This window comes from Phaenicophaeus curvirostris, chromosome 2 (assembly GCF_032191515.1).
Source record: "Phaenicophaeus curvirostris isolate KB17595 chromosome 2, BPBGC_Pcur_1.0, whole genome shotgun sequence".
In the NCBI taxonomy this organism is placed as follows: Eukaryota; Metazoa; Chordata; class Aves; order Cuculiformes; family Cuculidae; genus Phaenicophaeus; species Phaenicophaeus curvirostris.
Window position 1 is genome coordinate 118,817,974 of NC_091393.1, and position 13,280 is coordinate 118,831,253.

General features: G+C 44.8%; 1 protein-coding gene across 3 annotated transcripts in view; it reads right to left on the reverse strand.

The window, feature by feature from the left end:
- The window catches only part of INTS9 (integrator complex subunit 9), an 88,058-nt gene that overhangs the window by 72,777 nt on the left and 2,001 nt on the right, over positions 1–13,280 (reverse strand). For all 3 annotated transcript variants that reach the window (XM_069850658.1, XM_069850659.1, XM_069850657.1), the window contains exons 2-3: positions 8,985–9,112; positions 2,603–2,663 (exon numbers count right to left, since the gene is read on the reverse strand). In XM_069850658.1, the coding sequence (XP_069706759.1) occupies positions 2,603–2,663; positions 8,985–9,112 (189 nt within the window). The remainder of the gene's footprint in view (positions 1–2,602; positions 2,664–8,984; positions 9,113–13,280) is intronic.

Sequence of the window (13,280 nt, forward strand, 5' to 3'; positions counted from 1 at the left end):
AGCAGATCTGCTGAAATTAGAAATATTGGATGGTTTGGGTTGGAAGGGACCTTAAAGCCCATCCAGTTCGAACCTCCTGCCATGGGCAGGGACACCTTTCACTGGATCAGGTTGCTCAAAGCCCCATCCAACCTGGCCTTGAACACCTCCAGGGATGGGGCAGCCACCACTTCTCTGGGCAACCTGGGCCAGGGCCTCACCACCCTTGCAGGAAAGCATTTCTTCCTAAGATCTCATCTCTATCTTCCCTCTTTCAGCTTCAAACCATTCCCCCTCATCCTATCCCTGCACTCCCAGAGTTGCTTTCATGTAAGATGAAGCTGCTTGGTACTTCCAGAGATCAGATCCTCTGGCCAGTGAGGAAAGACACCCTGATAACGACTGGCTGGTTTGCCGGGGCCATGAAGGAGATACTGTCCCATGAAGCTGAGTTTTCTCTGCTCTTCTAATTGCAGAGGTGTTGACTGGTAATTCTGTAACAATACAAGGTGACTTTGTCTACCAGAGTCAGAAGAGAGGTATGAACTAAAAAGCAAGTCATGAAGACCACTCCTCTTGGAACAGCTGCTCTCCTGACCTGGAAGACGTGCACAGCGACTTTATAGGGCCCTGGCTATCTTAGAAGTTTAGAATTTAGTTTTGGCTCCCAGTAACATCAAACCTTTTCTGCTTCATTAGGAGCAGAATACAATTTTTAGGCCCTGTCTCAGAGAATTTGACACAACATCTTTTGGGGATCTAAGCTCCATGTGGCACTTAACTTAGTGTTAGATTTATCTCTACTGGATCTCTAGTTCTTTATTTTGTTCCTCCTTTTTCAAGGCTGACACCAGAAATCTCTGTCACAGGAAAAGTCACATTCTTCAGGATTATGTACAGAACAAAAACATTCCCAACTCTTGTCCTAGCACACCTCACCGGCTACCAATCAGCCACTTTGCCTTCTCTTGGGGACGCTTCTCTTGCTTGTCCCAATGTGAGTGGTCTCAGGCAGCTTCAGACTGACAGAATTAAAGAGTGAATCCAATTCTTCATAATTACAGTGCACCTGCCAACTAATAACGAATGAGCAATTACATCTAGTGGCAGAAGTCTCCTAACCTCATCTCAAGGGAGTTCAAAATGATTAAAACTAGATCGTAGCAAATTTCAGTGCCTCTCCAGGACTCAGGTTTTATAACTGTCATCGAGAGAGTGCTATAACAGGAATGTCCACCTGACATGATAAAACATCCCCCTTTGACTCCCTCCCTTGCCTTTTTCCAGCATGGGTCAAAGAATTTACCATTCCAAGCAGTTACAATGGTCAAGGTGAAGGTAAGAGATGCTGCCTTTGAATTTTTAACACATGATTTCCATCGACGCTGTGCGAGTTTGAACGTTTTTCCCAAACACACGCTGCAGCAGCAGCACCACAGAAATGTGAATACACCACATATAAAAATGTATGTGATGGACATAATATATAAGACAAAATATATGTCTTTGGACAGAACAGAGCCCAGGGCTGGGCTTCAGGAGAAACAAGTTCCAGGGAATTCAAGCTGGGCAGATCCATTCCTGTTGCTGAGCCTCTGTAGCTCAGCGATTGCCAGTTAGCATGGGCTCTGAATAGAGTTGTTACTATTTTACTAACAGAAACGCTGCCTATACACTTTCTTTTGTCTCCAATGAGAAGGAAAATCAGGTCTTTTATCTGTGATCTTCAGTTCCCTTGCCTGTAAAAATCAGATCAATCCATTTTGTCCACCTCAAAGTCCCCTACAAAAGCAACTATTATTACTGTTTGCCTTTAATGTTCACATAGTCAGAGAATAGTCTATTAAAACAGTATTTTCTCCACTGATACCTATTGCTGCACACATTTGAAATGTACCTGTCTATTTGACTAACATCTGACATATTTTTGCGTTCATTGTTCCCCTATGGCAGATCAAGCTGGATGCTGCAGTGCCCAGTTTCACTTGAAACCTCAGAAAAATTCTGCCTACAAAAGTAATGTAAGGAAAAGGGAGGAAAAAAGAAAAACTCTGTGTCTCTCATGTAGCTGAGTAAGTCCCGTGTCTTAGAATCAGGAGGCTGAAGATAATACCCTCCCTGCTATGTCCAGCAGCAGAACACATGTTGCTTTCAGAGAACGAAGACGTGCTTTTCCTCTAGAAGAGGCCTCCCATGGGCAAAGCAGTCCCTTTCTCACAGTTCTGCTGCCTAAAAAAAGGGTACGATACCAACCTCATTTGTAAGCATGCTATGAAGCTTTAGTGTCAGAAAAGTAAGGCTGTTGAATAAAAGGCACTCTAAGAAGGCAAAGCACTATTATTTATGGAGCTCAATGAAATAAGGAAATATTCATGCTGATGATTTCTGCATTTTAAGGGGATTTTTTTAAAAAGCTGGGTACCTCAGAAGACTGAAAGCCTCAGAGCTGCTATTAGCATTTTGTTTCAAAACGTTCTGCTCTACAAGGACATCCTGGCTAGTAAGGGTACACACAGAAACTTTGCGATGAGTCAGCATGGGAGCGTTGTTCCTGCAATGCGAGCTCCTAACCTGTCAGGTAGCTATTTCCACGGCAAGACAATTTGAACCAGCAGTACAGTACCTTGTCCAGAAACGTGCTTCCATCCTTCAAAACCCAGCCGGGAAGTTTGGACAGCCTGGGGCTGCAGAAAGAGGGAAAAAATGATTGCAGTATGAATTGTATTACCAGTGGTGAAGCATAGGCCTTTATTTGGAGTCAGACAGAAGAGACCCCCATTTCCATCTCAGGGAATGAACAATCTCAATAAAGCAGCCAGACAGTTTCACTGTGTTTAAGTGTTCACTGAAATGACTTTTACAAATCATGATTATGATACTTCTAAGTAAAAAGGAAATGAGGATGATGCATGCAGGGATCTTGATTTTAGTCATGTACAGGGAGAATTTCAAAAAGGTTCCATGCTGCTTACATTGCCCTGCAGTGAAACTGGCTGTGTAAACAGAAGGAATTAGAGTAGGAGCAAACTCTACGCCTGAAACAATACAAAAGCACTGTAAAACTGCTCCGGGACAGTGTTGTGGTTTGAGCTAAAGTGGTATATGTTTTCTAACTTCAGCTCAGTCTAAGTAACTTCTTTTTCTGCAAGTTAATTGCATGTTTTTCAGACAGTGTTTCTCTCTAGAAGTGATAAAACAGGGCATTGGGAAGCAGAAAGGCCATTGCTTAAATTTATTCCTATAGAAATCAAGGCCATCCTCAAACTGGTAAAAAAAAAGTCTCACCTGCAAGGAGGGGCAGACAGAAGTGACCCCAAACGGACCAACAGAGAATTCCATCCCACATACGTCATACTCTGTATAAAACTGAGAGATCTCAGATTTTTTTCCTAATGTCCAGCCTGAACCTCCCCTGGCAGAGCTTGAGGCCATTCCCTCTCGTCCTGTCCCCTGTCACTTGGGAGAAGAGCCCAGCTCCCTCCTCTCCACAACCTCCTTTCAGGTAGTTGTAGAGAGCAATGAGGTCTCCCCTCAGCCTCCTCTTCTCCAGGCTAAACACCCCCAGCTCTCTCAGCCGCTCCTCATAAGGCCTGTTCTCCAGCCTCTTCACCAGCTTTGTTGCTCTTCTCTGGACTCGCTCCAGAGCCTCAACATCCTTCTTGTGGTGAGGGGCCCAGAACTGAACACAGTATTCGAGGAGCAGTCTCACCAGTGCCGAGTACAGAGGGAGAAGAACCTCCCTGGACCTGCTGGTCACGCCGTTTCTGATCCAAGCCAAGATGCCATTGGCCTTCTTGGCCACCTGGGCACACTGCTGGCTCATATTCAGTCAGCTGTCAACCAACACGCCCAGGCCCCTCTCCTCCAGGCAGCTTTCTAGACAGACTTCTCCTAGTCTGTAGCACTGCATAGAGGGGTGGGGGCACGATTTCATATATTTGTATATATTTTATTACCTTCTTATTGTTTTCATCATCATTATTATTACTACTATTTTCATCAAAACTGTAGTTTTAGTTTCCAATCTGAAAGTGTTTTTCCTCTCATCTCCCTCTCCCCATTTCCCAGAGGTGGGAGGGCAAGGAAGGGAATTGGGAGCCCACCTGCTCAGTTTTAGCTGCCAAAATTGGCCGGGCTGGGACTAAACCGCGACAACTTTATGCCTGAGACAACAGAAAACCATCGCAAAACTGCTCTGGGACAGAAGATGACAGACAAATATTCCCATTAGCAATGGCAGGGAAAGACCAGTGCCCTGGGGTAAGTCATTTATAGACTCAGAGGCTGCGATTTTATGTCCACATAAACCATGGTTTCATGCTTAGGTCTCACCCTTAAAACCCATACAACAGCTGTAGAGTGCATTTACCTGTTGGAAGGACAAAGAGGAGAGGAGGCTTTGCTGTGAACTGCACGTTTGAAGCTGGCAGGTCTAGCACCATTCAGCAACGGTAGGGTCCACTTTTTAATTGCTTCACATGCTAATAAAGAAACTACAAGGTAGACATCATAATCCTGAGTTTATAGCGGCAATTGCTGCAGCATTGCTTGCTACTGTAACTGAGAGACTTACTCATACCTCACAGTGACATCTGATTTTTGTGTGAGCCTACAACTCAACTCAAAATCCACTGTCTGCCTAAATTCAAGAGTACCTAAAGAATCAAAAAACAAAGGAAAAGTTGAGGAAACAAGAGAATTGAACCTGCCTGGAACCAAGCCCTGTGACAAACTGAGGTCTAGAGAACCTGGGAACGCGGCTACAATGAAATGTGCAAGTGTTGTGCACTAAGCTTTACAGACAGGCTATAAGGGCTTTCAAATTTAGTACCTTGAAAACAGGAAGTGACTCAAGGGCTCAGAGGAATGCGGTGTTCAGAGTAACATCAGCACAAAGGAACAACTCCTACCTGGCACTCCAGAAAGTCACAAGGAAGGAAAAAAGGGGAAATCTAAGACTCAAGGAGCGAAGACAGAAGGTAAGAAGTGAGAGCAGAAGGATGTGTCATTGAGAAGCTATGTCAGAGGAGTGCAACCCCCTTTTGAGGATAAAGAGTAAGTCTGACAATAGAAAAGATGAGGTGGCTAAGCGTACTCCCCACTGATGTATTTGAAAGCACAGTTCAAGGGCAGTATTTTGGAGACCGAGGGGGCTGGGTTGGTGCAGAGGCTGAAGAACTATGGGAAAAGCAGGGAAAAAGCAAGAACAAACCACTCTGATATGTAACAACTCTGATAGGGAAGGGAGGAGAGGACAGAAACCTGAGTTGGATGGAACATCTGGAGGTCTGCAGTCAAACAACTCAAAGCCAGCATGAGGTCAGGTCAGCCACGGCTTTGTCCAGCTTTGTCTTGTAAATCCCTGGAGCAGGAGATTCTAGAACCATTCTGGGGATGGGTGAAAGTGCTAAAAAAACTTCATCACTGGCAGGCTAACGTCCAACCTGAGCCTCCCAAGACACAATTTGTGGGCATTAGCCCCTTATACTGCCCCTCAAGAAGAGTTTGGCTCTGTTGCCTTTGTAACCCACTTTCAGGCAGATGTAGCTGCCTGTAGCTCCTCATCTGGCCTCCTCTCTGCCAGACTGACCAAGCCCAGCTCCCTCAACCTCTTCATGTAGTCATGGACTCAGGACCCCGCCCGTCTTGGAGCCCTCAGAACACTCTCTCCAGTTTCTTAGCATCCCTCTTCAATTAGGAATCCAAACATGGATCCATTTATGGTTTCTCCAGCAAAATGCACAGCAGAATAAACTTTCCTTGCTATGCTTGCTCTACTCCCCCTAATTTAGCCTAGCGCCTGGTTTGCGTTACTCCTGATGGAAGCACTTGTACTAAACCTGGCATCCCCTATAGAGTTTACAGTCCTGTCAAGAGAGGTGGAATCAGCAGATAGGCCTTGTGTGGGGGTAAAAATGGAATAAGTAACGTGGGACAGAAAGGACTCTTTACCTTGAAGGCAAGAAGTAACACAGTTCCTGCCGACATAGTTTTGACATTGTAATAGAGTGATTGATTAATTCAAAATAGCTAGAACTGTCCCATAAATAACATGAGCAAGTATGTCATGGCTAGACAGGAAAGGTTAAGAGCTTCCCACATGTTCGTTTTACCGTTCTGCATTTGACTTTGGTACAGGGGAGAAAATTCCAGTTGACAAACCTCCTTTAAAGTATAATGAAAACACTGGCAAAAGTGTTTGGCAGCCACAGGTACTTTGCACATGCTCTGTGGGCTGGTGAGAACAAGGACTGCCATTTCTGGGACAAGGTGGAATTTAAATACCTTTGGAAGAGCTTTTCTGAAGAGCAAAAAACTCTAAAAAATGTCCAGTCCCTTTAATGACACAAACATTACAGCACTTTCCTCTCTTATCGATTAAAGCACAGGCTCTAAAATGTTTGCTCAAGGAGAGTCTCATGCCAGGTACGACACAGGATTTAGCTGCATAGCAAAGATCCTCTGTAATACCAAACCTTTACACTCTGCAGAGGTGAAAATTAGGGCACCTTTGCAGACCACATACTGACGCTCGCAAAACCTAAGCAGTTCATGGTTTATACTCTGGTTTAAAGACAGCAGAGAGAAGCACAGCTCCTCTGTGGTTGAGGTTTCATACAGGTCCGTCTCAGCCTACCTGCAAGAAGCAGCACTTCTGGTTCTGAGAGGACATACAGCTGGTGATAACCTAAGATGTTAAGAATGGAACTAAGAACACCAGGAATATATGCCAGGGGAGGTTTAGGTTCGATATTAGGAAAAGGTTCTTTGCCCAGAGGGTGGTGGAGCACTGGAACAGCTCCCCAGGGAAGCAGTCACAGCACCAAGCCCAACAATATTCCAGAAGCATTTGGACAATGCCCTCAGACACAGAGTGTGAATGTTGGGGTTGCCCTGTGCAGGGACAGGAGTTGGACTCAATGATCCTCATGGGTCCCTTCCAACTCAGGGCATTCTGTGATTTGACAGGCCTGTGTTCAAATCCTTGTTCTGTTACACGCTTCCCGCAGGACCTCAGGCGGTCAGTCCCTCTTGTCTCACCCAGGAACTGGTGATAACATCAGCTCTACATCACCTGGTCATGTAATGTTGATAATATGCACCAGAATTTCAGAGATATTTACATATCATGGTAACAGAGACCTGATATTTAATGGTACCATTATGAACACTGTAGAGAGATAAGGACCTTTTAGTGGCAGCCACATTCCTCCTCAAGTTTCGAACTCATTTCCACAACTCCCTGCAGGACATCTGTTTTTTAGAGTACTGAAGAGATCAATTACTTGCCCAAGTCCATGCGCTTAGGACAATCCTTGCTGTAAGGGGTGTTCAATCACCCTGCCGACAAGATTGATTGGATTTAAATCCAACTGTTTGCTCTGATTCCACTGGGCCATCCGGGGTCAAATCTGACATCCTTTCTTATTGAGTTTGAGTCACTTTAGTGCAGACATTCTGGAGGTACCTGGGGAATTCCAGGTTGTGACCTGCAATTTGGCTGTTCGTTCCCAGGGTCTGCTATCAGCAGACAAAGCTGGTGTATCCTCGGGGAGCGCTGATGCCTGCAGTTCCAGAGAACCTCTTAAGCCTTTGTTCAATCACCTTATTTTGCTACTTTTTCCTCCCTCTATTTCCTTTTGATTTGTGGGGTGGGAAGAAGCCAATGCAAAGCAACGCTCTCTGCACCTGGATTTCCCAAACTGCCTGGATCCCTTCTAACTGCACTATTGCTTCTACATATCGTAATTAGCAATTACATTATGGCATTGACTACCACACCAATCCATCTTACAGCATCTGTTGCCTGCCCTGCAGCAGCTCTCAAACTCCACATTCTTGCAGAACAATGCATCCATTGCCTATTTTTTCCTCTCTGAAAAATAACAAAACATAGGAAGTGCTGGACAAACTGCTTTAACCTCTTTAGGTCCCTTAGGAAGCTCCCTTTCCCAATCATATTCTGCCTGTCTCAATCAAACCTCCCCTCAACCCAGAATGTGTTTCCTCATGGATCAAAGTTACTGAATGGCTTTTGTGATTAACTCCTACTGCTTCCACCACCGAGGCTTATTCATTGCCACTTTTCCAACTCCCCATCTTCATAATTTGTTCCATTTATACAAGATATAGAATCATAGAATCGATTGGTTGGAAAAGACCTTTGAGATCTTTGAGCCCAACTGTGCCTGTCCACTACTAAATCAGATCTCTGAGCACCTCATCTACCAATCTTTTAAACACCTTCAGAGATGGGGACTCAACTACTACCCTGGGCAGCCTCTGCCAGTGCCTCAGAACCCTTCTGGTGAAGAAATTTTTCCGAGTACCTAATCTGAACTTGAGGCCATTTTCATAAGCCACCCTAACCAGATAGCCAAACTCATCTAAAAATCTGGGAAAATACAACTTTGTAGCTAGGGCACAGAAAGGGGAGTCTCGGTCTAAGAATTCTCTTCCACGCTCTACATCTGTTTCACTGCTGTTCCATTCCTGTGCCCTGCCCTCTTATTTATTTAATTTTTAAAAGGGAACAATTACACCACCACGTTGACTGACGAGGACCGTTAAGTGCTATGTTTCCTTGCATTAGTCTGTGCTCTGAAGAAAAGCCTGAGAAGACAGTGGTTAAACAGTACTTGTTGGGTTCCATGCACTCCATCTCAGTTACCCATTTATCTCATCTTGCATGAAGAAGCCAGAAAGATGACAGATATGTGACCTCACTTGTGCTGAGCAGTTGCAGCAATACTTTACTGAAGCTTAGAATAAATTATCTAGAAAAACCAATCAATAAATCCATAAAATGTCTTCCGTCTACTGAGCCAAAGGACGTTATTTTGATAAAGAGAATTTTTAAGTGAACAAAGTCTATTTATGATATCGGATGATGCTGTTCATCTGTACTCATCCCCTCTCTCCTTCCAAGACACTGTTCCACGCAGAGCACTCCCACTGTAACCCAAGACGACACAGGCTAAGTGCCTGCAGGCCACAAAACGTACCTCTGAACCAGGGGCAGTGGGAGGAAATTGAGGGTAGATGTCATGTCTAGTCCACAGTCCAACATGATGGTGGTGGATTTGAACTTGAGTACGTTGCATGGTAAGGTTGGATGCCCCGACAGGCAGTACTGAATAAAGAAAATGAGAATGAGTTACTCCTGAACTACACCAGCGCCCCTGAAAATTGCCTTTCTTTCCTTATTTTTAAACATGTAGTTTCACGCACACCAGAAGAAAACATGATTTCCTCTGACTCTGCATCTCACAGCAGTGCATGCTCATTGAGACTTCCCCATGTCAGGGGCAGATTTTCCTCAAACAAGCTTTTCTGATCACAAAGGTCGAGAGGATGACATAGGTCTTCTCTCCACTTCAGGACACATGGAGAAACCACCCATTTTCACAGAAATATGAGAAAATAAATTTCTTTAAAATTCAGTCCTGCTGGCAAAAGTTGGCTGAAACAGGCTGGCAAATCTGAAAATTACTTGGGGTAGAAAGGGAGGGAGAGAATCCCTGAAGGAACACAATGTTTCTTTCCTTAGGAAACCTGCCTAGAGGTGCAGCCCACACCTTAGAATAATAAAATAGAATCATAGAATGGTTCAGGTTGCAAAGGACCTTAAAGCCCGTCCAGTTCTCACCCCCTGCCATGGGCAGGGACACCTCCCACTGGATCAGGTCGCTCCAAGCCCCATCCAACCTGGCCTTGAACACCTCCAGGGATGGGGCAGCCACCACTTCTCTGGGCAACCTGAGCTAGAGACTCCCCACCGTCACAGGAAAATTTCCTTCCTGAGATCTCATCTTTATCTCCCCCTTTCCAGCTTCAAACTGTTCGCCCTTGTCCTATCCCTACGCTCCCCACACCCATCAATAGCCCCTCCCCAGTTTTCCTGGAGCCCCTTTCAGTACTGGAGGCTGCTCTAAGGTCTCCCCAGACCCTTCTCTTCTATAGGCTGAACAACCCCAACTCTCTCAGCCTGTCCCCATACAGGAGGTGCTCCAGCCCTTGTAACATCTTCATGGCCTCCTTTGGACTTGCCGCAACAGATCCATGTCCTTCCTGCGCTGAGGACTCCAGAAGTGGACAGAGTCTCATGAGAGTGGAGTAGAGGGGGAGTACCCCCTCCCTCGCCCTGCTGGTCCCACTGCTTTGGATGCAGCCCAGTATCTGGTTGGCTTTTTATATGGTGTAGACACCGTACAAAATGTAATGGGAGTCACTCAGCCCCAAGCTGAATCCCAGCCCAGCAAGCCACAAGGAAGATCGAGGCTACCACTTTCCAGGCTTTAGCATCCAGCATCTCTGCATCCCAGAAGCATTTACTAATAGGATGAAAAGGGTGTCAAAACAAAAACAAAGTAAAATCTTCCCGGGGAATTGCAGCAACCTCACTGAAAGGGTCAATGTCTTCTCAGCAGTGCAGAGGATAGACACTTTCAGTGGCTGCTGGGCGCAGAGAGGGGCAGTGCAGTAGCTCTGGGGCACTGCTCTCACCTGCTTTTTGTCTGGCTAAAGGAAAACAGGAAACAGGAGTGTATGGACAATGGACAATCTGAATGGAAAGGTTTGTGGACTGAGAAATCCCAAATGCTTTGCAAGCTTAATGAGCCAGTAAGCAGGTTAAGGACAGGGGCACTTCAGCATCATTGAGATGCAGTCACCTCTTGCACTGAGAGTGGCATGCATTTAACAAGGCATGGGAGCAGCTTAAGTCTTGAATAAGAAGAGAAGTGAATAAAAATGCCAGCTTTAAAATGCAGGATTAGAAACTTAAATGTCTGAATAGAGCATGGTCATCTCCTCCCTCCCTTCCATGAGGAAAGATGCGATGGTTCCTTGGGGACTGCAAGAACAGGAGATTTCCCACCTTGAATACAAGTTTTTGCATCTCTGAAATCTGGGTGTCTGGCAGCACAGCAATGCTCAAGCCAAATCTTAGCTTTTAAATTCAAATTTTGGCCAATTGCGATAAAAAATCTCAACTGTTTGGCCAATGCACTGCACTGGAAACAGAGTCAGTAATTTTCTAAGTCATTTCCACCTTATGCTTGCTTTCTACACTTCACTGTACGAAACAGAAAGAAGGTAGATTAATAATTTCATTTTCTACCTCTGCTTACAATATGTTAACACAGGACTGCAACTGTCTGAATTAACAGCTCCCAAGGAGTCTGTTTACATAAATCCATAGAAATCCTGTTTAACATTATATTTAAATATTAAAAAGCTACTAAGGCCCAAATATTAAATTAAAAATATCACAAAGACTTTTGTTTTAATTTCACAAAGCCTGGATTATTAAGGAGCATAATTAAATTTTGCCTGTGATCAGCAGTTTAAAAAAAAGCATGAAAAGCCAAGGTGGAGAAGAAGTGAGTAAGGAACATCTGGGAAACGCGTGAGTAAGTCAAGTAAGTAAGCCAAGCTGGTGAGAAGTGAGTAAGGACATCTGGGCCAGGGCAATCTGCGGTTTCAGTACTGGCTGGGTGAAGAACAGATTGAGAATAGTCCTGCAGAGAAGGACTTGATGGTGCTGGTGGATGAGAAGCCCTACCTGAGCCGGCAATGTGCACTCACAGCCCAGAAAGACAAACGTATCCTGGGCTGCATCCAAAGAAGAGTGGCCAGCAGGGCAAGGGAGGAGATTCTCCCCCTTTGCTCTGCTCTGGTGAGACCTCACCTGGAGCCCTGAGTGCAGTTCCAGAGTCCCCAACATAAAAACGATATGGAACTGCTGGAACAGGTCTAAAGAGGGTCATGAAGATTATCAGAGGAATGGAGCACCTCTGCTACGAGGAGAGCCTGAGAGAGTTAGGATTATTCAGCCTGGAGAAAAGAAGGCTCTGGGAAGACTCTAGAGCAGTCTCCCAGTACCTGAAGGGGCTCCAGGGAAGTTGGGGCGAGACTTTTTACAAGGGCCTGTAGTGACAGGACGAGGGGGAATTGCTTTAAATTGGAAGGGGGAAGATTTAGATTAGACATTAGGAAGAAATTCTTCACGCTGAGGGTGGGGAGGCTCTGGCCCAGGTTGCCCAGAGAAGTGGTGGCTGCCCCATCCCTGGAGGTGTTCAAGGCCAGGTTGGATGGGGCTTGGAGCAACCTGTCCAGTGGGAGGTGTCCCTGCCCATGGCAGGGGGTTGGAACTAGATGGGCTTTAAGGTCCCTTCCAACCCAAAGCATTCTATAGTTCTATGAATTCAGTTGTTTTATTCGCAAATGTAAAATATGCCTGTAATATTAAGTTCTTGTCAGACCAGAACTTTGACAACTGAAGCTATAAATCCAAATAAAGAGAAAGAAACGAAGGAAAAAATATGATCTAAAGTATTTTTGTAGTTTTTAAACTATTGGTAATTTTAAAAGGCAATGAACTATCACCACTTTTATCAGCAAAACACTTTCTTGCTTTTTTTCAAAATCATGAATAGGATCATGACCCTGGCATCTATGGGCTGACTGGAAAAACTTCCTTTTTTCTTCTTTAAAAGCATCTAAAATAATCTATATCTATGGCTGTCACACTGCAGTAAATGGATTCCTGGGAGTCAATGGACTCTTTCTACCAGATTCAAGTAAAGTGACAAAAAATAAAAAAGCAATTCATGTATGCTATACAGCTATTTGCACTGGGGACAATTTGGGGCCTGTACCTGTTAGAATTTTAGATTAGGAATACAAGAATCTGGGTGTTTGCGCTATACACCTCTCCAGACACATTATAAATGCGATCATCTTATGGAATCATAGAATCATAAAGGTTGGAAAAGACCTCTGAGCTCATCCAGTCCAACCCCCAGCCCAACCCCACCATGCAAACTAAAACACGTCCCCAGGTGCCACAGCCACACGATTTTTCAAACCCTCCAGGGATGGGGACTCCACCACTGCCCCTGGGCAGCCTCTGCCAGGGCTTCACCAGTCTTCCAGTTAGGAAATTTTTCCTAATATCCAATCTAACCTCCCCCGGCATAAACTGAGGACAGTTCATACTTGTTCTGTTTAAAACAGATCCAGAAATCTCAAATACCACCAATATTATCACAAATATTCCTGACCAGACTAAAATGCAAGTCCGTTTTTTTCTAATATTTGTTTGCTTCCATCATTATTCCCTTAAGGCAAAAGGCCAAGGCAGCTAAAACACTAGGTGCCTCACCTCCTGATTAAAAAATAGCAATGTGAAAAAATTACAAAAACATAAAGAAGATGTAAATTTGACAGCCTTCTTGGCGGGCTTTGTAAATGGGATGAAAGTTTGACAGAGCTGGGCACAGAGATGAATGTGAGGG